Source organism: Harpia harpyja, chromosome 2, assembly GCF_026419915.1.
Source record: "Harpia harpyja isolate bHarHar1 chromosome 2, bHarHar1 primary haplotype, whole genome shotgun sequence".
Lineage (NCBI taxonomy): Eukaryota > Metazoa > Chordata > Aves > Accipitriformes > Accipitridae > Harpia > Harpia harpyja.
The window spans coordinates 18,523,819-18,550,020 of NC_068941.1; the positions used below are offsets into that span (position 1 = coordinate 18,523,819).

A 26,202-nucleotide genomic window follows, 5' to 3' on the forward strand; every position below is an offset into this window, starting at 1 on the left:
TTCACAGCAGAAGTTATGAAGCCAAGCAGATTACTAGCAAAGTCTTTTTGATTAAAATAGTTTCAAAAGTCACAATCGCTAATGAATAATTACTTGGGGGGAAAAGTATATGAGAAGGAAACACTAATTATATTTAGGTAATAAATATATTTCAGTTTCATAAGAAATGCTGAGTGAAATTAAGGAAATTACAAAGTAATTTTAATCTTCATCATTCAAATATACAAAAATTAATGTGCTGCTGTTTTCAGATTACTTTTTCTTGAAATGAAAGTTTTGGATATGTAACAAGCACTTCATTCTAGAGCGTTCTGAACTTCTTGTTTTCAGGATTTAACAAAATAAAGATGTGCTTATTGTAGATTGTACATAAAAAGAAAAAAATACATTTGGAATATTGAATGAGATCATTACTCTCTAAGAGAAGACTTTAAAGGGATTTTACATTTTGTGCCCAAGAGTTTAACAATAATAATCAAAACGCAGCTGCTTCCTGCTGATGAAGCACTTTATCCTGAGAATATAGCACAAGTGAGAGATATCAAAGAGAGCTCCAAGAAAGGCAGACACTAGCAGCAAAGGCTTTGGGAAATGATGGAAGGATGAGGGAAGGGTAGGTCAGAGTGTACAGAGAGGTGAGGGTGAGAAAAACCTGGCACCAAGGCTAGAAATGAGGAAAAGAAAATTAAAAGCTAAAATCTTAGAAGAGCAGGAAGCAGGAGATGGAGAATAACTTCACTGTGGGGAACGCCAGATCCATAACTAATAGACTGAGAACTATATTTTATGCAAAAGCTAAAATACCACAGTTGTGAGAGATCAAGGCCACAGGCTGCCTTTAGCAAGTCTGTTTAAGAACACAGCTTTTAATTTCTCAGGTTATCCTGAATCACCAACACGTACCAAGCTCAAAAAGGTGTCAGGCTACCTCCCTAACCTATTACCTATCAGCAAAAACTGTAAGATCAAAAGTTGCGTTTGAATATGTTTTGCCAAGTAGTCCTGCTAAATGTTAGTGTATTTCATGCCTTGTTTAAATAACATTTGCACATGCTTCTATATGAAGCAAAACACTAAATTCACCTAACATAATTTGTGATTATTATGGGGCACCCTACAATTGCCTGCAGAAATCTAGGCCAAATAACATTTCTGAAGACCATGGTATCATGTCACCAGCAAAAGTGCAGTGTAAAGCATTCTGATAACTTCTAAATCACAGATTGCTTCTGATGTGACTGTTCTGCCACTTTATGAATATGAGGTCTGATGTTCTGCCAACAACAGAACTTTCTCAATCCCCATTTTCTAATTTAGGAATATCAGGACATTACCAAGTCTAAGCCTGGTATCTGAAAAGTTTTTGAGAGTTTCCATGACTTAATTCAGTATTTCCCTGTTAGCTGACTACCACATGAAAACTGCAGCCTCATTTTCCAAGTTTCATTAAAAAAAGCTTCTCTAAGATATTTATTTTAGAGTGCCACTGATGCAGAACCCTTTCATTTTGAGAACAGCCTAATGTAATAGCTTTGTGAATGTGCTGAAACACCAACAATGATACTGTAACAGCTCTTCCCTAATTCGTACCACTGCCTGGAGGGCACAGTGAAGACAGGCAGTGCTAACAACAGGAGTTTCCAAAACGGGGAAGAGAACAGTGATACAGGTTTGGGGAATGAAGCAGGCAAAGGAGAATTCAGTTTTATTTTCTTGTAAAAAACTCTCTGAAAAGTATCAGTTTAATGCAAGACATGGAAGAGGTGAGAGAAGATTTAAAATGCAACCAACTTTCCTGAGGCATTCGCTGATCTTTGGAGTTAAATGGATACTAAAATTAAAATCAGAGTGAGAAATATTTCTATGATTCAACAAGCTTTTTCAAGTCTTCCGTAAAGTGATGATTTTATTAGCTCTTTAGAACCACAAGAGCTGACATACAAGTGGGATAAGATCTCCTGTGTATTTAGACCACACTCAAACTTTTTTGAGCAATTCTAAAGAATGAGCAGTACTATATGCCTTTTTTCTTCCCAAACTTGTAAATATAATACTTCTTCAGATCATTTCAGCCATAGTCCTATGTAAAATATAAACAGCTATATATTGCAAGCAAAGAGCCAAATTATTTCAGAAGAATTTTGCAAGATAAATGTTACTTGACAGACAATAGAATATAGCCGTCTTACCAGTCTGTTTATGCGAACAAATTCTTCTGGTGTTTTGGCCCATGGTGGAAGTTCAACATCAGACACAACTGTTCCATCATCCATCACTCCCAGATTGTAATTGTTGCTGTTGACAAATATCTCTGGGAGGTAATAGAATTCAGGAATCAGTTCCTGTAGATAAATGAAAAACAATGCCTTGTTACAAATTCTGTTAAAGGATGCATTTTGTCATGTTAAAAAAATAATTATTAGAATGGCATTAGGCAAAGAGAATATACAAAATCCTCCCACAGACATCCCCCTCCCCTCCAGAAGGGGGAAATCCCCTCTTCCATACTTTCTAAAATTTAAACCTTTAGATATGATAAAACTTTATGATGCTTTTAACACAACAAAGAACTAAGACACAACAGGCCATAAAACAAAAAAAGTCATAATATTGGTTTTGATTGCATATTATGCACAGAGAAACTTATAAAACTAAAGTAATGAACATCACATGGTACAAATAATATTTAGTGGAAAGCAACAGACAACCAAGGATGTTAAGAAGTTTGGGAAAACTGCTTCTTTCAAATTTTAATACAATCCACATTTTAAAGTGCTAATGCACAAATGGCAGTCTATAGTTTGGATGAAAGTAGCACCATATATATTAATTACAAAGGTGTAAAACCCAGTTATATTCTTATTCTCTCTAGCATAAAGGGTCTAAGAACTTAATGTTTAGGCTATTATCTAAGATTGTTCAATGCCCAGAAATAATTTTGTAAATTCTAAAATTCCTGGAGTTATACCACATGTTCAGAAAAAACCCACACAGTCAAAGCTGAATCAAACCAATATTTTTCTTTCATTGAAAGGTCGTTAACTCAATTATGTGTCGAGTCTATAATTACAGGGAAGAACCATGCATAATTTCACACACATGCACGCACGAACACACACACACACACACGAAAAAAAGGAAGGCATTTCACATGGTTACAAGGTCTGTACATGCACTAAATTCCTTGTCAGGATCATCACTGCTTTAAGTGTGCTCTACAGGCCAGTGCTGAACAGGACTGGAACTCAGCATTTAACACCTCCATGGCTGGCCCACCCTCACACTTAACGCAGGCAGAGCCTGCTACACTAAACATGGTTGAGGAAAAAATGCAAGCACGTAACAGCAAACGAATTGTAATTTCCAAGTCTTATGAGAAAAACAAAGTATTTTTTTAAAAGCAGAAAATGGTACATTCTAGTGCATAATTGAACACACATTCTAGTGCAGAATTGAACACAACATGCTAGGAAGCAAAATTAAGCTCAAAAGAATAAGGAATTTCTCCTAGAAAAGTGGAGTGTTTCCCTGTTTTGCAAACAGACATGCAGCTTTGTAAGTTGTCATTTATTTTGTAAGATATGCATTAGGATATACATAAACTTATCTAAGTTAATGTGATTAGAACCTTATTTATACACTTTTATAAATGTCTGCAAAGTCCTGGCAAAACACTTAATAGAAAAAAGCCTATTAAGACATATATATTTTTGCCCTTAATATATTTTAAAGATGCTTTTTTTTTTGTGGAACTTGATGTTGAGACTTAAATACACCCAATAAACCTGGCATTTTGATGGATTTAGAAAAATTGAGCCACTAAATTAGAGAATTTACTTCCTTTGTAAAGAAAGGATCAATACGTGTAATTGCTTCAGGAAGTGTATTTCATAGCAAATGACTGGTGTAAAATTGGTCTTCCATACTGCAAGTGCAAACTGCGTGCCACTTAAGAAGTAGAAAAAAAATCAGACTGCCCCACTGGCTTTGTCTACAGTGGGTGTAGTATGTAGCTACATCAGAAGCTCAGGCGATCAGATCTGAAACCCAGTCTTGACATGGGTCAATGGATCAGTGGTCTCCCAGATAGCCCCTCAGGGCTAGCTATGGCATGAGCAGCTTTCCAAATGGCTGAGTGCAATAGGAAGGTCATCAGATTGCGGACAAGGTCAATCCGAAGTAGCCCGGGCAAAGACAGGAAAGATCAAGCAGGAATTAAGCTATTATCACCTCCATCCTTGTGTGAAACACTGCTTGGCTTTGAATTGTACATCTTTTTGTTTACAGTCACCTTAATTAACTAGGCAGGGTAAAAACATACTTCTGTACCAAATGCTTGACAAGTACTTGATAAAAAGAGATTTGAAACTATTTATTTGTATATGTGAAAGAACAAGAATGCAGCAAGGATAAAGGTCTGTAAAAAAGAAGGTACTCCAACATTGAAGTTTCTGTAGTTTTTATCATCACAGACAGAAACTAACAAAGAAAAAGCATAGACTATTAATTCGATAGCGGCATGCACCACAAATATGAAACCATACCATGATTCTGAATACTTAAAACATAAGCTCATTACATATGTTACTGATGTTTTTGTTTTTTTTTTTTATATATCTGTACAGCTATTCATTAGTTTCTTTCAAGATCAGAAAACATTTGGCTTTCTAGAACACACATTGTTTTCATTAGATTACACAGAAACAATATGCTGCCTGGAAACTTGAAAATTATCAGTAACTTCTGTTAGTTTGACTATTAGAAACTTTTCATAAAATGTTACTTCATTATTCCAGCAATGAGTTTTCATAAAGTTTTTCACTGTCACCATAATGATACATTTTTACAAAAGGAGCTTCTTTATTATCTGATTTTCTTATCTTGACCATGTGCTAATATTTACACATGGGGAAAGGGAGTGCAAACAGATACACTGGGCCATTCTAACTGAGTAGTATTTAGCACCAATGGCTTTACAACAGGTGAAAATGACAACATTAGTTAAAGACCAACAGTTTTTCCTAAAACTGGCGAATAAACCTGATAATAAAACATTTAATTTTTATCAAGTTTACGAATATTCTTCATGTATTTGGTAACTGCAGTCCTTTACACTCCTTCTCAACTCTATTTGTGGGGTCTTCTTTTTTCTTAAAATAGCCACATCACATGCATAGATGGAAACTAAGACAGCAGATGCTGACCCACATGCGTAACTCCATTACTAACGGAACTTTTTGGACACCTGAGAACATTAAAAAGATTAATTAATGCACTTTTTGCTTGTTTTTTGAGGGGGGGAGGAAGGAGTTACTTGTAGTTTCACGCAAATACCACATGAAGATGCAGGACCAGCCACGAGGGGCCAGACTTGGAGGACCATTTAGTATTTCACCTGGAACAGTGACAAGAACTGGAAGACTAACACAGGGCAAATACAGTCTTTCCACAAATATTCTGTCAGCTTCTTACAGATAAATGGTTTTGAACTAATCTGTGCTTCTGATTTTTAAAATCATTAATCGTGGGTTGCACACTGTAGTTTCGTCTGCAAAGGTTTTTCCTTTGGCTATTCTAAAACTGCTTCCTAACAGTTCCAGTGGCTGGTTTGAGTACCCATATTGTGAAAAACAGTAAATATTAATTCCTTATTCACTCTTCTATATGCCCTTCTGGATACTGTAGACCTCTGTTGTCACACTCTTCCTCAGTGGTCTCTTTTTGCAAGATAAAGGATTCTAGTCAATTTTGATTTGTTCCCTCTGGAGGTCTTCCCTTCTGACTAACCACTTTGGTTGCCTTCACACTTTTTCTAATTCTACTGAATCTCTTCTGAAATTTTACGCACTCAGCACATGTACAGAAACAGTAAAATTGTCCCACATTTGTTTTGTTTATATGATTTCACAGAAAACCAAAAACATCTGTATGATTTGTTGAAGCTCTTGCTTTAGCAAGAAAATTAGTTTCAGAAATTCCTCTGTGTTGGAAGTCACCCGTTCTGCAGGGTAGACACAGACATCCTTCTAATAAGCAGTATTTCACTCCTTCTGCCATGTTTTTGATTTCATTACAACTGATGAAAGAGCTCACAGTGAATATCAATGTGAATCTAACACACAGTATTTATAGTGGTATATTTAAAAAAAAAATTAAAGATAAAATTTGCCATATCAAGATTCTTATTAAAATGCTTATAAAATTCTGCATATAATTAAAATAACAAGTTTTCTCTAACAAAAGCTGCCCTCTACTGCATGGAAACAATGATTCCTAAGGAAACTTCACTAAAAAGATTTTTTTACAAACAAGTAATATCAACAGAATGCCAGTTTAACACTGGTGATTTATTTTCATATTTGCCACCATGCATAAAAAATCTATACAGGATACTTTGTTTTTTAACATAATGAAATTTCATTCTTTTCTTTTGTTTAGAAAATAATAGACAGATGCATTTTGAAGCAGAGTTATATGATCTGCAAAGGTATGTAGAAACAGTGACACAGATTCCCTAACCATATTAAACCATTTCTAAGATACCAGATTTTCAAACTAAATTATTTGACAATCACATTAAGCAATATTAAGCCTATATATAACCTGTCAAACAGAATAATAAAAATGCATATTAGAAGTCTAGGGTTTTATTCATATTGCCACACTTTATTTCCTCTGTTAGGAGACTTAAATGGCATTCAAAAAATATATACTAATATATTAAATTAATACAAATTTCATTTTTTCATCACACTTCAACGTAATCATTTTCATGACTGTGCCAAAGTATAATTTCTAAGTATGCATGAGTTTCCCTCCATCTGCTATATGTGTGTTATTTCTTGCAGAACTAAGAAATTGCCTCAAGACATTGCCTGAAATTCTCCCAACTTGTAAGAAGCCTTCAGCAGGTTTCCATTAAAATTCTAAATTGAATTAATGAAGAAATTAATTTGTCAATGTCTAATAAACCTGCTAAAGTTCTAAGAGATTGTATTTCAAATATTTTCTAGTTTAAAAAAATATTAAAATCTTTGGTAATTTACAGTTAAGCAAAGAAAATTATAAAAAATTCAGCTGTTTATTTAGCAGATTTATGAAATATATGATAATCACAATTAGTAATTGATTCATTATTGATCAATAAGTAGATTTTATTAAGTCAATACTTTATTGCATAAAACATGCATCTTTAAGGCACTTTAAATCCTATTAGTCAATACATGGATTATATATATACAAAATTACTTTACTTTTTACTGAGGATATATGTAAAAGTATGCAATGGTATTTATTGACCATATTTATACACTATGTAATATGTAGTTCAGGTTAATGTGACAGAGAAAGAGGAAAAAAGTTGTATATATAACTACTTTCTTTTCCTCCTGTTTTTAAGTTAACTGGGGGTGAAATGGACTATATTGACTTATAAAAATGTCCAGATGAAACCTTGAAAGGTCATCTTGTCCACCTTTCCATGCAGACAATTATAATCAGTTATTCTTGAAAGATGTTTCTCCGCCTTGTTCTTTTAAAATTTTCAATGATGGGCATCCTATAAATTTCTGGTCTTCATCTGTTCACCCCCCTAGAAGGTCTTCCTTACATCTAGTCTGCTTTTGCTGCAACTGGAGCCCATTTCTTGTCTTATTCAGACTGAATACAAGCAGCAGTTGCCCTTTTTACACCTACCAATGTGTAGGAGCAGCTTTCACCTCAGGGACAGCAAGATCCATTCCCACCAGCACTTTCTGGCCACTATTCCCCTCCTGCACTAAGGACGGGCAGCACACACATCAGCACGAAGGATGGCATGGTGGCACACCGGAACATGAAGTATACAGCAGAATTCCTCTCGATCTAAGAAAGAAATTCTTTACAGTGAGAATTATTGTCCACTGGAAAAACCTCCCAGGGACGTGGTAGAGTCCCCATCACTGGAGGTTTTCAAGATGGGATTGGACAGGGTGCTAGATAATCTCATCTAGGCTCCCTTTCCCACGAAAAGTTGGACCAGATGATCTTTCAAGGTCCCTTCAGCCTGGGCTGTTCTATGATTCCGTGAAATGAAGTGCACTATGCCTGCCAGCCAAAATCCCCAGCAGGGTAAAAGCATTACAACTGCCACTACCAAAACCACTTCATGTTTCTGTCCTTGTTCCTCTTTTCTCCAAAGTAAACAACCTAAAACCTTCAACTTCATCTCATTTTCTAAATCTCTGGTCATTCTCCTTTGGACTTTAGCAAATTTGTCCATAACTTACTTGAAGTTTATTATTTCAACAGCTACACAAAAAGTTTGGAGCAGATATTAAAAGTATTTGTTTCATTTTCAACACTATTATGGCTGGGCATAAAAGAAGTAGACCACAGATATTAGATGGAACTTTCTGATCCATACACCCAGATGTCTGTATTTTTAACTACTGCAATTCCCACAGATAACTATGCATGGCTCTGACTGAATTTAGAAATTTTTTTTTTTTTTTTTTTTTTACTCAGAGAAGTATTTTCCTGTTATGGATCTTCGCACAATTTTACAGAAAAACAAACCTTTCATGAAAACCAAAGATCTGCATCCTAAATATGTTAAAAGCTTTGCTACACCAGACATACAGTTTATGGTTAAAAATCTGAATTACTATGTAACTGCTTCTGAATTTTGCTAGTCATTGCTCTTGGACATCTTTGACCTTGCTACTAATATGACATGAAATTTCTCCTATACAAAGGTAATGTTGCCAGTTTGGCAGCAACTTTATTCCTTGTAACTTTTGAAACTCCCGTCTATTAGATGGAGAAGTATAAAACAATGCAAAGCATATGTAGAAAAGCTTATCAGGTTACAGGGTGTCTTAGGCATGCTTATGTTAGGCAGCCTGTTTCAATAAGCATGAGTTGCCATTTTGCAGAGCTTCAACTTTTTTTTTAATATATATTTTAAAGAAAGTCACGAAATTTATCATCCTCCAGTTTCTGAATGTTCCAGCAGCTTGGAACTCTAGAGTTTCTTGCCTCTAGTACTGAGGTTTAGCCGTATGGCTTAACATGCCTTTCAATCAGTCATATTCAATCCTGCAGCTCACATGTGCTCACTGGCCTATCTACAGCAACCTCCATCTCCTCCAAAAACATTTTAAGTTTCTTGGTCAATTTTAGCCAACTTTTACAGCAGCTTATAAAGATAACTAAGTTCCTACAAGTTTAAAAAACAATAAGCAGGTAAGTAGAGCCATTATACATATGTGTCTTGAGGGGCCCAGTAAGTGCAGCATAACTTCACATTTTAGTAGTCTCCACAGAAGCTACACAGAGAGGGCATCGTAACAAATGTCCCATCACTGAGAAATTCTTAATTTGAGGCTTACAGCTTTTTTGACAAATGAGTCAATCAGTTGCAAGAAGCCAATCCATAGGAGACAAAGCATCGTCTGTTCTAGTACTTGCAGAGAATGATTTTTTTTTCCTTTATAGAACGTTACCAAACATACAAAACCTGATGTATCATTAGGTAAACAGAATTTTCCCAATGCCTGCCTTAATAACATTCAATGATGGAGTCCAGATTCTCAAGTCTTCTTGAAGACTTGAAGAATCTCATGCTTGAAAGAAAAAAATCCATCTTGAATACAAAAATCCATCTTGAATACATGTGACCCAATAATGACTTAGTAATCCACGCAACAGCCACAGAAACTAAGCAGTATCTATGACTGCAGGTAACTCTACCAGTACTTTAATTTTGTGATATATTCTACTTATATTTGGTTACAGATCTAACTTGTCTACCATAACAAAGATTTTCTGTACAGTTTGTGCTTGTTTGGATAAAATACGTCAGGACCCACAGACAGGAGCAGGTTTAACAGTCTAATAAAAAGAGGACTTAGTAATTCCTGTGAATACTCAAAAGTTTCCCTGGATGCGCTTCTTTCAGTAAAAGCATGTGAAAAAGACATGCGATTACAGGACATATTATGACTGGATTTCTGTATAATTTCTTTATCAGAAATCAATGGATTTCTTCTTTTTTAATAAATGTTTTGCATAGGCCTTTATGAACTCACAACTGAAAACTTTAGCCTGGATAGCTTTGACTTGTGTAAGCTTTGAAAGTTATTTCACTCAAAATATGTACTGGAAAGGAAGAAAAGTTAAGAAATAGTAAAGGACTGAGGTACGTGGGCACATTATACAATTATCTGAGCATCTGTCCAATGAGATTCATGTATTACATGATTTAATTTTGCTTTTACTTTACTGCAACTGTTCCTTTAATTTTAAATATTTCAATAATGTTAATCAGATGCATTAGCTATATTTTAATGCAACTACCTAATTAAGAAGTCAAGGCACCAAAACTCAACAAATCTTGTTAAATATTGCATACTTGTAGCCAACATTTTCGTTATTCCTTTTAACAACAATTTACAAAACCTGAAGAACAGTACATAACAGCCATATGATAGCTTCAAATAGATTTTGAGAATGTCCTATGGCCAGGAAAACCCTTCCTTTAGCACAGGCTAACTCTAGTTCAAAGTTGGCACTGTCAGTTTCCATAGGTTGCTTATTAAAAAACATTTTTGTCCAGGATCAGCTTTAGTCATTAGCATAGAGATGACTTAGAGGCAAAGAATTAGAAAATGGATGAAAATTGAGAAGACAGAGGGCTACTTTCAGAGCTCTTTGTTTATTACAGTCTATGGTTTGAGACAACATTTTAGACCCATGATTATTACTTAAGTTATAATTTAGTTCTTAATCTTGGTATCCTATTCATAATGAAATCATGTCTTCTTAGCATTCTCCTGCTTCCCAAGCTGCCCCCTCCAAGGACACTCCTGAAGAATCTTGGCCAAACCCATTCTCCCCCAGTCTCACTAGTGTTTATATACACCAGATACCCACTTTATAACACTAGTACACTCCTAGAAGCCCAAGACAATCTACACGTTAGAGCAGACCTTGTTTAATACTATTACAATTCAAAGAGACTTTAAATATGAAGCTTGATTTAAAGAAAAACTGTCCAAAACAATGTGATGCTAATGAGATTTATATAGTTAGCTTGCCAAAACGGCATTTCTGTACCTAAAAATTAAGCTGTTCTATACTATGAGAACCTTAGGACAAGACAAAGGATCATAACTTGCCAAACATATCTGTATGAGATATGAATTCAGATATTCAATACCATCACACCAGCCTTACAATAGCTGTCACTGACACGTCTCATATCACAAGATTAACTTTCATAAATTAGTACCCATTTTATGACGGGACAATCTGGAACAGCATAATTGGAACTTACTAATATTTTCTGGAAGTTTATGGTCTTCTAGCATCTCCTTTTAAACAAAACTTATCAAATGCACCACCACCACCCCCAACCCATAAGCACATGAAAAAGGAACACACACAAAGCAGTAGAGAGAAAGGCATGAAGAACAGTACATAACTCTATAGTAGTGACCGTAACTTCGTTAGAAATGGTAAAAAATCAATCACATTAAGCCAATCTAATCTTCTTTTCAAAAGATAACTGCAATAATGGATGGTGAAAGAAAAAGAGGCAAGATGTTGCTTCACTTTTGAGAAAGACCTCTGAGACTGTCTCAGTCTCCCATGACATTCTTATAAGCAAAGCAGAGAAATGGAGATGAGATTAGGTTACAATAATGTGGGAGTACCCAAGCTGGAAATCCATATTCCAAGAGCAGTTATCAATAGCTCACTGTCAAACTGGGAGGACATGGTAATGGGGTCTGCCCTGCTCCTAATACCAGCCAATAATCTCATTAATGACCTGGCATAGAAGGTGCAGTAATAAAATTCCAGATGACACTAAGAAGGCAACATAGCTGTTTGGATGACAGCATGAAAATTTCAGACAATCTTGAAATACTGTATATATGGTACTAAAAAACAAAAAATCAGCAAAGTACACTTGGAAAAGAGAAAATACATGCAAAGAGCAACATGGGTAACAATTATGCTGTTGTAAACATAATGATAAATAAACTTATTGCAACAGGTTAGCTACCAAACCAGAAATAACAACTGCTTCTGAACAAGTATGTGCAAATCTACTCATTCATCAAAGAAAAAGAGCAACACAGAAGAACAGACAGACTTAACTTCTGTATTCCAGAACTTAGTCCAAGCCCCAAACTGAACTGTTTTTCTGTTAAACACTGCCAGGCTATCCATGTTTGCTTTTTATACAGTATGAACAAAACTAACCAGGATTGTTTGCACTAATAATGTAAATTAAGAAGTAACTAAATTAGTTAATGGTCATGCCTGTCTAGTACTTTAAAGGTACTAGTGGTACTCTCACAGAATTGAAATACATTTAATATTCTTCAGTGCAGATGATTTAACTTACAAACACATGGTTAATCATTTAAAGGGAACACTGCTAAGCTAATTAGTAAATAACAATGCCAGAGTGGTAGTGAGACACTAGCAAACTTCTGAAGGATTTTTAATTTGTATTGCTTACATAAATGAATAGGGAAGAACTAGGAAATTAAATTTTATGCAACATATCACCTCTTGAAATCAAAATTTGAAAAGTTCAACCAAAGGTTATACTACAGTGCAGCATTAGTTTCCTGCTTTGATCATCAATCCAGGGCTTTCACAGGATATTGACAAAGATTGGTTGTGACCACACATATGCTTTAGCTTTCTCTGTTGAGGTGATACCAGCCAACAAGTGTTGCTTCCAAAGCTAGCTCATGTTAGTCCTCTTTGTAATATATGATGCCTCCAACTAAGATTAACAATAATTTTAGGACAGCAAGCATCAATAACTGCATTCATTCTCTTCACACGAGAAGCAAGGAGAAATCATTTCCTGTAATCAGCTCAACGGACTAAAAATTCACAATTTTTTCAGCTGGAATAGGAAAAAACCCTTCTTTTTCCTTTGTGCCCCCTGCTCCCTATGTATCAAGATACAAAGATACAGTATCATTCACTTTGGCCTGCCACTTTCAAGGCCTTATAAGTGGTTTCCCAAATCCTGGGTATTTCTATAAATCAATGCATTAAATTGCTAGGTTTTTATCAGTTGTAGGAGTATCAGCAGGAATCACAGAAAGCTTATGATCAAAAAAACCTAATATTATTTAATCAGCCACAAGTGCTGACTACATTTATGTTCTCAGCCCATCAGAAACACAACATAAGACTTACAACCCTTTAACTTGTTGAGAAATAAACGTTTTTTACCATGTTTCCCATGGATTGAATGGTATGGACAGTCATACTTCAGCAAACTTATTTCCATGTCCATCTATACCTACATTTTCAAGAGATTTCTCCCTTAAGTCATTCAATCTATCTCAAGTCCTTAGCTAACTAGTGACTCCCCTGAAATTATTTTTGTTCCCCACATCTCACTTACGAAGACATCTTTTATAGCTAAATTAATTTTCTTCTTCATAAGGCTATTCCCAGAGTGAATCTACTGTTGAACACAAACAAGCTCTACGTTGTCTTTAAAAGGGACAAGTTATTTTGCACTTAAGTAAGCGGCAGCCTCCCTGTCACACCTAGAATAGCATCCACCTTTGAAGGAGTCAGCTGCTTCAGAACAAGTACACAAGAAAAATTCAAAGTTGAAATAAAAAAATGGATTAATATTTCATATGAAGTTTGACCTTAGCCAATTACTTTTGTCAGAATACTCATCCACAGCAGAACAAACACCTGTAAATATATAGTTTAATAATTAAATCATATACTGACATTCTTCTTAATTCCATATTGCTCAGCCTCAAACAGACCGCAATGAAATTAATAATACCTTAACACAAGTAGACCTTTTCAACTTTAAAAATATTTAATATTCAGCCCAAAAAGCCATATAGCAACCCCACTTGAAACACTGGAAAGGGAAGCTGAAAGATTGAAGAATTTAGTTAAGAAATCTGTTAAAAAATACTGGACAGAGCAGTAAAATGTAGCCTACCTATGAAATAAAAAAGGGAAATTCCTCATTACTTTAATGCATTTAAATGTTTCATCACTCAGGCAAACTGACTGGCCTGCTGCAAATACAACATTCAGGATGTATCTCATAATTTTGTTAAAGATAGAAAACTGTTTCCTGTGGAGATGAAAGGTTAAAACATAATACAAAGATCTCTGTATGAAGACTTTCTAGAAGGCCATTTTTTACTTAAATGATCTTATTATTTTTCATCTCAGCTCTGCATAATTTTCATGTAAATGTAACAATGAAAATTGTTCTCAAAACAAAACATCTTTTCCAATATGCTAGCTGCATTCAGTTACCATTGGATTATAATAGGCATACAGATGATAACCACATTGTAACACATGACAATGTCTCTTAAATGAAAATCCAAGAAAATATATTTCTTATTAAACATTTTGTGAAAAAAGCAAAGCCCCCTTAAGTGCCTAATTTTCTTAAAAATGACATGAGATAAAATCTTAATTTTGCATGCAAATACATAGTCTTCACAGACAGGCATGAGCTGTGCTTACACAATACATTCTTACACACACGGAGCTAAAAGGAAAATCACATACTGTTTTGGACAAAATCTTGGACCAAATTAAGACAGTCCAAAAACATGTTGATATTAGAAAAGAATGAATAAATTAGATGTCAAAGGCTTTTGAATAACCTTTGAATAATCATTAATGTATTAGTGTTTGCAAATTGCAAACTTCAAGGAAATCACACTAGCTCTTGCCAGTAAGCAGCATCTTCCAAGTTCTGGAAACAATTGAAAGAACATAAGGCTATCTATTTTTTAAAAAGTTTGTTTGGCTAACATCAAGTATTTCTAGTACATTACAATACAAGATGTTAAAATGTAACTTCTGGTATTTTAATCTTTTGAAAAGGAGGTGGATATAAACTAGACAGCTTTTCTATACACAATTTCTTTCTTAATGTATAATTTAGAAATGTTAAGAACTCCATTGATAACAGTAGTTGACATAGGCTTTCTTTAATTTCCTTTAATTTTATAGACATCATCCCTTTGATCCTGGTGATGCAGAAACAGCTTTCTAGTCCAGAATTATAAGGAAATCATTTCAGAGCTCAACTTGAATTAGAAAATGGCATTTGCTTAACTACAATATTGTACGTCAAGGTGATAGCAAACAATGTGCACTAAGTCCTTTCAGGAAAGACCATGAGAAAGTACTATCATAAACTTATTAGAGAGAATGATACTCCAAGATTACAGGGAGTAAGTCTAAAACTTATGGGTGTCATGTTTCATAATATTTATTGACTGTAAAATAGGTGGGAAAGGAACTCTAAAGGAAGAAAAAACACTGGAAACTCTTCATTTCCCCTGTTGGGGATCAAAACCATAGGGATCTGCGTTCATTTAACTCCTCCCCTGTCTTCCTCCTCCTTCCTTCCTGAATACACACATGCATGCACGCATGTACATACATCGTGCAAGATAGTTAAAGAAAACATTCTAGCTGGCCGTGGATTGTCTCCCATGGAAGTTACTGCTTCAATTGCACATATTCGTACAATCATAGAATCGTTTAGGTTGGAAAAGACCTTTCAGATCATTGAGTACAACCGTTAATCTAGCACTGCCAAGTCCACCACTAAACCATGTCCCCAAGTGCCACACCTACATCTCTTTTAAATACCTCCAGGCATGGTGACTCAATCACTTGCCCTGGGCAGCCTGTTCCAATGCTTGATAACCCTGTTGGTGAAGAAATTTTTCCTAATATCTAATCTAAACCTCCCCTGTCGCAACTTGACGCCATTTCCTCTTGTCCTATCGGTTGTTACTTGGGAAAAGAGACCAAACCCAACCTCACTACAACCTCCTTTCAGGTAGTTGTAGAGAGGGATAAGGTCTCCCCTCAGCCTCCTTTTCTCCAGGCTAAACAGCCCCAGTTCCCTCAGCCGCTCCTCACAGGACTTGTTCTCTAGACCCTTCACCAACTTGGTTGCCCTTCTCTGAACACGCTCCAGCAACTCAACGTTTTTCCTGTAGTGAGGGGCCCAAAACTGAACACAGCATTTGAGGTACAGCCTCACCAGTGCTGAGTACAGGGGGATGATCACTTCCCTAGTCCTGCTGGCCACACTATTGCTGTTACAAGCCAGGATGCTATTGGCCGCCTTGGCCACCTGGGCACACTGCTGGCTCATATTCAGCCGGCTGTCAACCAACACCCCCAGGTCTTTTTCTGCTGGGCAGCTTTCCAGCCACTCTTCCCCAAGCCTGTAGCGCTGCATGGGGTTGTTGTGACCGAAGAGCAGGACCCTGCACTTGGCCTTGTTGAGCCTCATACAATTGGCCTTGGCCCATCGATCCAGCCTGTCCAGATCTCTCTGTAGAGCCTTCCTGTCCTCGAGCAGATCAACCCTCCCTCCCAACTTGGTGTCATCTGCAAACTTACTGAGGGTGCCCTCGATCCCCTCGTCGAGATCACTGATAAACAGAACTGGCCCCAGTACTGAGCCCTGGGGAACACCACTTGTGACCAGCTGCCAATTGATTTAATTCCATTCACAACTACTCTTTGGGCCTGGCCGTCCAGCCAGTTTTTTACCCAGCAAAGAGTACATCTGTCCTGGTTTTGGCTGGAATAAAGTTAATTTTCTTCTTAGTAGCTGGTATAGCATTGTGTTTTGGATTTAGGATGAAAATAATGTTGATAACGCACCGAAGTTTTAGTTGTTGCTAAGCAATGTATATACTAAATCAAGGACTTTTCAGCTTCTCATACTGCCCTGCCAGCAGAGGCTGGGACTGCCCAAGAAACTGGGAGGGGACACAGCAAGGACAGCTGACCCAAACAAGCCAAAGGGGTATTCCATACCATATTACATCATGCCCAGTATATAAATGGGGGAGAGTTGGTCAGGGGGCACCACGGCTCACGATTGGCTGGGCATTGGTCAGTGGATGGTGAGCAATTGTTTTGTGCATCACTTGTTTTGTATATGCTATTATTATTGTAATTACTACTACTACTACTACCATTATTATTATTTTCCCTTCCTCTTCTGTCCTATTAAATTGTCTCTATCTCAACCCACGAGTTTTTAGGGTTTTTTTTTCCCTGATTCTCTCCCCCATCCCACTGGGGGGTGGGGGAGTGAGTGCGCAGCTGCATGGTGCTTATTGTCAGCTGGGGTTAAACCACGACAATGCCTATCCAAGACATGAGCAGCCAGTTTCTCCAGGAGAATGCTGTGGGAAACGGTGTCAAAGGTTTTACTAAAATGCAGGTATACAACACCCACAGCCTTTCCCTCATCCACTACACAGGTCACATTGTCATAGAAGGAGATCAGGTTAGTCAAGCAGGACCTGCCTTTCGTGAACCCCTGCTGACTGGGCCTGATCACCTGGTTGTCCTGTACGTGCCGTGTGATGGCACTCAGGATGATCTGCTCCATAACCTTCCCTGGCGCCAAGGTCAGACTGACAGGCCTGTAGTTCCCCAGATCCTCCTTCCAGCACTTCTTGTAGATGGGTGTCACATTTGATAACCTCCAGTTAACTGGGACCTCCCTGGTTAGCCAGGACTGCTGCTGAATGACAGAAAGTGGCTTGGTGAGCGCTTCTGTCAGCTCCCTCAATAACCTTGGGTGGATCCCATCTGGCCCCATAGACTTGTGTGTGTCTAAGTGGTGTAGCAGGTCACTAACCATCTCCCCTTGGGCGATGGGAGCTTCATTCTGCTCCCTGGTCCTGTCTTCCAGCTCAGAGGGCTGGGTACCCCAAAACCAACTGGACTTACTATTAAAGACTGAGGCAAAGAAGGTATTAAGTACCTTGGCCTTTTCCTCATGCTTTGTCACTATGTTTCCCCCCACATCCAATAGAGGTTGGGGATTGTCCTTAGCCCTCCTTTTGCTGTATTTACAGAAACATTTTTATTGTCTTTTATGGCAGTAGCCAGATTAAGTTCTAGTTGGGCTTTGACCCTTCTAATTTTCTCCCTGCATAACCTCACGACACCCTTGTGTCCTGGTTTCAGCTGGGATAGAGTTAATTGTCTTCCTAGTAGCTGGTATAGTGCTATGTTTTTGAGTTAGGTATGAGAAGAATGTTGATAACACTGATGTTTTCAGTTGTTGCTAAGTAATGTTTAGTCTAAAGTCAAGGATTTTTCAGCTTCTCATGCCCAGCCAGCAAGAAGGCTGGAGGGGCACAAGAAGTTGGGAGGGACATAAACAGGGCAGCTGACCCAAACTGGCCAAAGGGGTATTCCATACCATGTGATGTCACATCTAGTATATAAACTGGGTGGAGTGGGGGTGGGGGGATCGCCGCTCAGGGACTAACTGGGAGTCGGACGGCGGGTGGCAAGTAATTGCATTGTGCATCACCTGTATATTCCAATCCTTTTATTATTACTATTGTCATTGTATTAGTGTTAGTGTTATCATTATCATTATTAGTTTCTTCTTTTCTATTCTATTAAACCGTTCTTATCTCAACCCACAAGTTTTACTTCTTTTCCCGATTTTCTCCCCCATCCCACTGCGGGGGGGCACGGAGGGAGAAATGAGTGAGCAGCTGCATGGTGCTTAGCTGCTGGCTGGGGTCAAACCACGACACCTTGTAGTCCTCCTGAGTTGCCTGTCCCTCTTCCAAAGGTCATAAGCTCTCCTTTTTTTCCCGAGTTCCAGCCAAAGCTCTCTGTTCAGCCAGGCCAGCCTTCTTCCCTGCCGGCTCGTCTTTCGGCATACAGGTACTGCCTGCTCCTGTGCCTTTAAGATTTTCTTCTTGAAGAATGTCCAGCCTTCCTGGACTCCTTTGTCCTTCAGGACTGCCTCCCAAGGCACTCTGTCAACCAATCTCCTAAACAGGCCAAAGTCTGCCCTCCGGAAGTCCAAGGTAGCAGTTCTGCTGACCCCCCTCCTTACTTCTCCAAGAATTAAAAACTCTAACATTTCATGATCGCTATGCCCAAGACGGCCTCCAACCACCATGTGACCCACAAGTCCTTCTCTGTTCGCAAACCACAGGTCCAGTGGGGTGCCTTCCCTAGCTGGCTCACTTACCAGTTGTATCAGGAAGTTATCTTCCACACACTCTAGGAACTTCCTAGACTGTTTCGCCTCTGCTGTACTGTATTGGAGAAACTGGCTGCTCATGGCTTGGATGGGCATTGTTGTGGTTTAACCCCAGCTGGCAATAAGCACTACCCCAGAAGACATCTGGTAAGTTGAAGTACCCCATGAAAACAAGAGCTAACGATTGTGAGACGACTTGTGGCTGCTTATAGAATATTTCATCTGCCTCTTCATCCTGGCTGGGGGTCTATAACAGACTCCCACCATGATATCTGCCTTGTTGGCCTTCCCCAATTCTTACACATGAACACTCAACCCTATTGTCACCATCATTAAGCTCCAGACAATCAAAACTCTCCCTAACATAGAGGGCTACCCCACCACCTCTCCTTCCGTGCCTATCCCTTCTGAAGAGTTTATAGCCATCCATTGCAGCACTCCAGTTGTGCGAGTCATCCCACCATGTTTCCACAATGGCAACTATGTCATAGTTTTCCTGCTGCACAATGCCTTCCAGCTCCTCCTGTTTGTTGCCCATGCTGCATGCATTGGTGTAGATGCACTTCAGTTGGGCTATTGATCCTGCCACCTTTTTGGGGGGAGAAGCCCTAATCCCTATGTGACCATTCTCAGGTGCTTCCATGGTTTCTAACACATCAATAACCCTTGTGCCTTGGCTGCCGCATGGATCTCCATCCCCTACCTCCATTGAGATGGCAGACTGAAGGACCTCACTAGCACACCATCCCTCAAACATTCACATGCTGTCCCCAGGCTTATCTCTAGTGAGCCTGGTTTTATTCCTTTCCCCCTTCAAATCTAGTTTAAAGCTCTTTCTATGAGCCTTGCTTACTCCTGTGCAAAGATCCTTTTCCCCCTTTGAGACAGGTGTACCCCATCTGTTGCCAGCTGGCCTGGTGTCTTGTAAATCGACCCACGATCAAAAAACCCAAAATTCTTGATGTATGAAAACAGTAACACAAAACATACCATTTAAGTAAGACTTCCGTCATTAATTTCATCATGACAGCAATATCTAATTTAATTTTCTTAATTAGTTAGTAAATAATTCTATTTACAAGCATGTATACAGTATGATGTTACCATTAACTACAGGAGCATATCATAATCTACTTTATTCAGGCTCTTTGATGCATGTGTCAGCTAAACACTTTCAAGCACTAGTAAGCTAACACGTTGCAATTCTGCATGTAGAAAATTTCTAGAGGCATATGGGACACTTCAGCCATGCATTTCTCAAACACTTGTAAAGTAGAGCAGAACACTGAGTATCAGGAAACTTGGTTTTCACAGCTGTAGTGAAATATTGGGGATACAGGTATTTCCAACAAAGATGGTTCTGTGCATTTTCAAACTTTTTCTTTCCTAATTCTTTCAACATGTCCTACAGAAATCCTATCTCATTCCCCTTCCCAGCTGCTCATACAGTCTCATGAACAGACTCCTCTAGTCAATCTTAATACTCACTCAGATGCTTCACAGCAGTATAACGCAATTCATGACAATTCACAGACTCAGAAATCTGCAAGCAACTTCAAGAGGCCATCCATAACAGTAGGAATGCCTCTAAAGGCAGTACCAGCTTGCACATACATCATTTCCAAAAGATATCTAAGCATTTCTGAAAAACCCTCACTACGCTAATTGCCAGGGAAGCATTCATCCGTTTTATTTGTTCTGTTAGAAAGGTTACTTTCACATCTAATTGAAATCTCCCTGATATTTAAGTCCCATTAATTCTTATTCTGTCCAGCACGGGCAGCAGAGATTTTTCCTTTCTTGCAGCAGTCCCTATGTAATGGAAGACTTTTAAGTTCCTCCTCAGTCTTCTCTTCTTTAGAAGAAAAACAAGCATAGCTACTCGATCTTTCATTGCATTTTATTTTCAAGACTTTGCATTGTTATCATTGTTCCAGTGTGGATTCTCTCCAACCAGGCCACAACTAGGGATGTAATACTCCAGCTAAGGCCTTACCAAAGCTGGGCAAAGCTGAAGATTTATTTCATACATTTTGAAAGTTATATTATGTCCTGTTGATGTATCTTCTAGGAAATGTTACTAACCTTTTGTTATACAACAATATTGTTAATTCACATGCACTGGTGATGTACTACAACCCTACATCTTTTTTTTGCACAGCAGATTGTTCTTTGTGTTATATTTGTACCTAACTGTATGAGAATCTGCCTGACAATTACAATTCTCACTTTTCCCTAATAAACTTCATCCGACACTTTTCTCAAAACCTTTTCCCTTCTGCCAGAAGTCCTTCCAATTCCATTATACTTTCAGTACCTTCCAATCCAAAATCAATGGAAATTGAGGCCTGACCTGTTATTATCAAGAAGAATTCTACTCAATACATCTTTCAATTTTAATAATGAACCACTGGTAACTATCCTCCAAATACAGCAGATTCTTTTAGACCAAGTTTTCCCAGCTCACTCATGAGACAATGTGAAAAACTAAGACCATCATCTGCTTCTGTGTTTATAAGGTCTGTTACCTTTTTGCATCAGAAACTATGATTGCTTTGACATAATCTCTTCTTGATAAATATACGTTTCATTTGCTTGTCTCCTTGTTATCGTCCTGGTACTTAAACAGTCTGATAATTTGCGTAAGTATTTTTCTGTGAATTGTAGTTAAACTCACCTCATAATTTCTTGGCTCTCTTTTTCTTCCTTTTTAAAAACAAAATACTTCATTTGTCTACCACTGCTGCCTTTCTCCTCCTCCATTTCTCAAAAAAAAAAAAAAATGCACTCTGAAATTTTGCCTGCTAGTCTTGTAGGTACAAGAGAATGAAGCTCCTAATGACCAGTCAATTTGAAGAAATCTAATGTGTTTCTATTTTCTAAATTGTTCTTTCCCAATTTGAAATAGACATTGTATCTTTTTATAAGTGGTATTAATTCCACTAGTCACTGATTGCCATTTTGGTGGAGACTCACAGATGCAAGACAGACATTACTTTTTCAGCATTATCTGTTAACAGTTTTCTCATTCCATTAATCTGCGAATCAACCCTTTCCTCAATTGTCTCCTCACTATGAATATAGTTATAGAATGATTTCATGTTACTTATGCCTCTTGCTAGTTGCATGACATTCTTGAGTTAGCCTCTGATTTTCTTCACACTACACTCTTCCATCCTTCCTTCCATTAAAAAAACAATTCTGATATTATTCCTTCTTCTTGGATTTGAGGTCAACAAAGCTTTCCCACCACTGCCAGCATCCTTGTCTCCTTTGTTCTCCTCCCCAGTTCAAAATATTCATCAGATCCCAGACTCTATTTGTCTACCTCATTCCTTCTTTCAATGGCTACCTACCTAAACCTCTGCCCTTGGAATTTCTATGTGCTCCTGCCTTACCTTCTTGACCCACTTAATTCTAGGTCTCTTTCTATACAATGACTAATTACCAGATTAATTTATCTTCTGTTCCCACCTACTTCTTGTTCACTCGCCAGTTCCCAGGCCCAGTGCCCCTGTTAGGATAGGTTCAATATCATGCTAAATTCTGTGTTTCATCTTGGTATCCTCAGACACTGGCTTTCTGTAGCCCTTTGTTTCTCTACCCAATATACAGTCTTTCTGGAGACTGCTTCCAGATGTCCCTCTCAGCTTTTTATCCCCTATCTACTTATTCCTCATCACAAGACTAGTTTTTGCCCCTTCTGCACCTTAATTAGCACAGTGTCCTCCTCCTGTTTGTCATAGTCAAACAACAAAACAGGCCACTGCAGAAATTGCCCAAAATATGAGGTTGGATGCCTAGAGCTAAAATTACATAAAGTGATATGAATATTAACTACAACATTCTTATCTGAGTGGGGCAGAAGCACGAGCAGAGTATTTATGAAACTTAGTGGTTAAAAATCTGTACCAGTTTCTACTGACTTTTCAAAGGCTTAAAACTTGTGGAGAGGAACAAAAAGACAGTGAAACACATATCTCTAGCACAAAGGCCAATTTTGCCTTATTTCAGTCTCAGGGCTAAAAATGTTTGCTAAAGTTTTCCAAAAGAATTCACTGAAGTATTCTAACAGAAGTAAAACCATGTGTCATCTCCCTTGCATATTTTCCCAAGTGGTAGGATAGCTCCCAATCTTCTTTCTTCCCTTTTTCATAACCCGTGGTCCTATGATCACAGCTACAATAAAGGCAGATACAGTATAAAATATGTTAACAACTTTCAGGAAAGTTTTTACCTTGATATCAGAAGTGTCACGCTGACTATTGCGCCACGCTCTTGAAATAGATGAAAAAGTTCTATCTGCATGATCAAACTTCCCACCTTGTAGATTTAGGAAAAGTGTTGTAAAGGGCTCCTAAATACATATAAAAAGATTAATTAAAAACAGCAATGTATTTCTTCAGGAATTTCAGGGGAAAAAAAGGATTTATTATTCTTTTGGGGTTTGGTTATTAATGATGCTATTCTTCTGGCAGACACTTGATTAATTGCAAAGGGTTAATTCTGCTATCCAAGAATGAGAAATATAAACTGATGCTTATTTCTTCAATAAATGCTTTTTATTTCTACTCCATGCATATATATTCAGATAAAGAAAAGCAAATAAAAACAAAAGAAAATATTTAAATGCTGGAGGAGAAGCTACAGTCAGTTGTGACACAAATTGCTCTCAAAAACATGAAAAAGCTAAATATTTTTACCTCAGACGTTTTTAAACTAGCATGTAACAAAAATAACACATGCATTTTATTTTGTTCAAGGTAATCTATTAATATAAAGGGTAGCATTCAATACCAATAGCTTTATGATTGTTACTGTTTAATATGTAATTTATGATTTAGAAAAGAAAAATGTTTGAAAGATTTAAAAGCCTCCTCTTAGTTAAAGAACACTTAAGCACATATTAGTGGATAATTGCTTGAAATTAGCTAAGCACTATAAATTACTTCAAGGATTTATGTATGCTTGTACATTCTAACAAGCTTTAATTAATGATGTGCTGCTAATGCTTTCCCAAAGAAATTACTTTCTAGGAGATAAATCGCCTTTCAATTTTATAGAAAAATGCATTGTTTAACCAATATATTATCAATATGTAGCATCTCAAAAGTTACTTCCATATAAATTCCAGCAGATTTTTAAAAAATTAATTATTTATACCACAGAATTTCATGATCATCAGAAACCAACTCATTTACTCTCATTAGGAGGTGAAAATTAAATACATTCAGTAAGAACCACAAATGTTCAGTACGTGGTTCAATCAGAAAACATGCAAGGAAGGAAAGTTAACTATGTTTAAAGTAATGTAAGAATGTACACTAAAAAGCAATTTTTAAGGAAAAAAAGCTTACTGATTTGAAAAGGCTGTACCATAAAAATTAAAACTTTCTGGTCAAACTTTGGAACACATTTATTCTACACTACTGATTACAATTACTAGAAAATTTCAGGACTCTCCTATGCCATTGAGTTTTAGTTTATCCATTCCTAGCTATTTGTTGCTTTTATTATCATTTAAAGGAAAAGCATTTTCAGAAGATATACTTACAATTCTTAATAACCACGTGAGTGCAAAACTTGCAGTTGAATAATGTGTGCCATAGTGAAATTTTGGAACCTGATCATCTTCCCATGATTCATATCTCTCAGCAAAGAACGCTGCTCTCTTTGGGTTCAAAGCTCCAATAGGCTACAAGGTTTGTAAAAATAAATACATTAAGTAAATAAAGATAACAGGACCTATTATCACACCATATTCCCCTTGTTCTTTTTGGTAACCAGAATTATCACACGCATGGAGAAGACTGTTTTGTGTTTTGCAAAAGCAGATGTTGGATTCTGTAAGCACCTGAACAGCACCTGTGTATTTCAAACCAGGATTCCATGTACATGCACATGGCTGGTTGGAAAAAAGTCTCTTCTGCATTCATATAGCCCTCATTTCTATTTACTGCTGATTCAAGTCAATGACTAAAAACTGCTTCACAGTGGAATGTCTTGGACAAAGAGTTGTTAACTTGTGTGCCTGTGGATATGTGTGCAGGTTAAATACGCTATTAAGCAAATGGTAAGCAACAACGAGAAACATCTTTGGATATTTTGGGGGCAAAAATAGTGACTGATAGGGTGGAAGAATATTAACAGTGCATTTGGAATTTTGGTATTACTATTCTTGTTTCTATGCTTTCTATTTACCATCCAAGACAAGTTTTACTTAATGGATAAAACCTGAAACTTTGAAATAGACTAATAAAATAGCAGCATTTCTATATAAAACATTGATAGAAAAGAAACAAGTAACATATGTATGACTAAAAAAGTCTGTCACACTTTCACCAACATTGTTATTCTTTGTTCAGCGCTTACCTAGGACATAAACACCAAGGGATTTATTTAAATGTAAGAAATATAATATTTTGTTATCTATAGCTGCGTATTTCTTCAGCAGACTCTTACAGAAAGGATTTGGAAAAATAAGTATATGTCACATAAGTCACTGAGAGACGCAAAAGTTAATTTAGCCATTCCACATGTAGAACACTGTAAGAGGTCTAAAATATCTTTGTATTTGTGAAGATATATGCAAAATATCTGCAATACAATTTTGTATACATATTGAGCACACTGTTTGTATGTTATTAATGTAAATGATGCCCATCTGTACAGACAATGGATGCATTCAAGTGTAACCAAAGAATAAACATGCAAAAATATTTTCTTCTTTCTGATCTGCAAGAATAAATGTATTTAAGAATACACTACAAGGTAAGGAAAGACTTTAAAAGAAAAGTCCTTGAACAAAAGTATCAGTAACCTAGTCATTAATTCAAGCATAGTTCAACTAAAAAACTATGTCCACTATTCAGATTATTATTATTCAAATAACTGCTTCTTTACAGCTCACATGAAATTTGGCATACAAGCTTTGAAGTATTTTCTCTTCTAGGACAGATTAGATCTATGAATGACCTAAGATCTAATCTTACATTTTTTACTTAGAGCACCTTTCACATTGCAGTAGGATAAAGAAAACATCTTAGGTTAATTACTATTTTTGCAGTTCACTAATTTGAAATATAACCCTTTAAAAGAAGTGGTTCCTGTATAAAAGGATTTTTATCTGATTT

At 37.0% G+C, this 26,202-nt stretch overlaps 1 protein-coding gene across 4 annotated transcripts in view; it reads right to left on the reverse strand.

Annotated features, from left to right (window-relative positions):
- Window positions 1–26,202, reverse strand: part of LRBA (LPS responsive beige-like anchor protein) — a 435,866-nt gene that overhangs the window by 97,290 nt on the left and 312,374 nt on the right. For all 4 annotated transcript variants that reach the window (XM_052772257.1, XM_052772239.1, XM_052772249.1 and 1 more), the window contains 3 exons: window positions 24,624–24,764; window positions 23,307–23,426; window positions 2,190–2,342 (listed from right to left, as the gene is read on the reverse strand). In XM_052772257.1, the coding sequence (XP_052628217.1) occupies window positions 2,190–2,342; window positions 23,307–23,426; window positions 24,624–24,764 (414 nt within the window). The remainder of the gene's footprint in view (window positions 1–2,189; window positions 2,343–23,306; window positions 23,427–24,623; window positions 24,765–26,202) is intronic.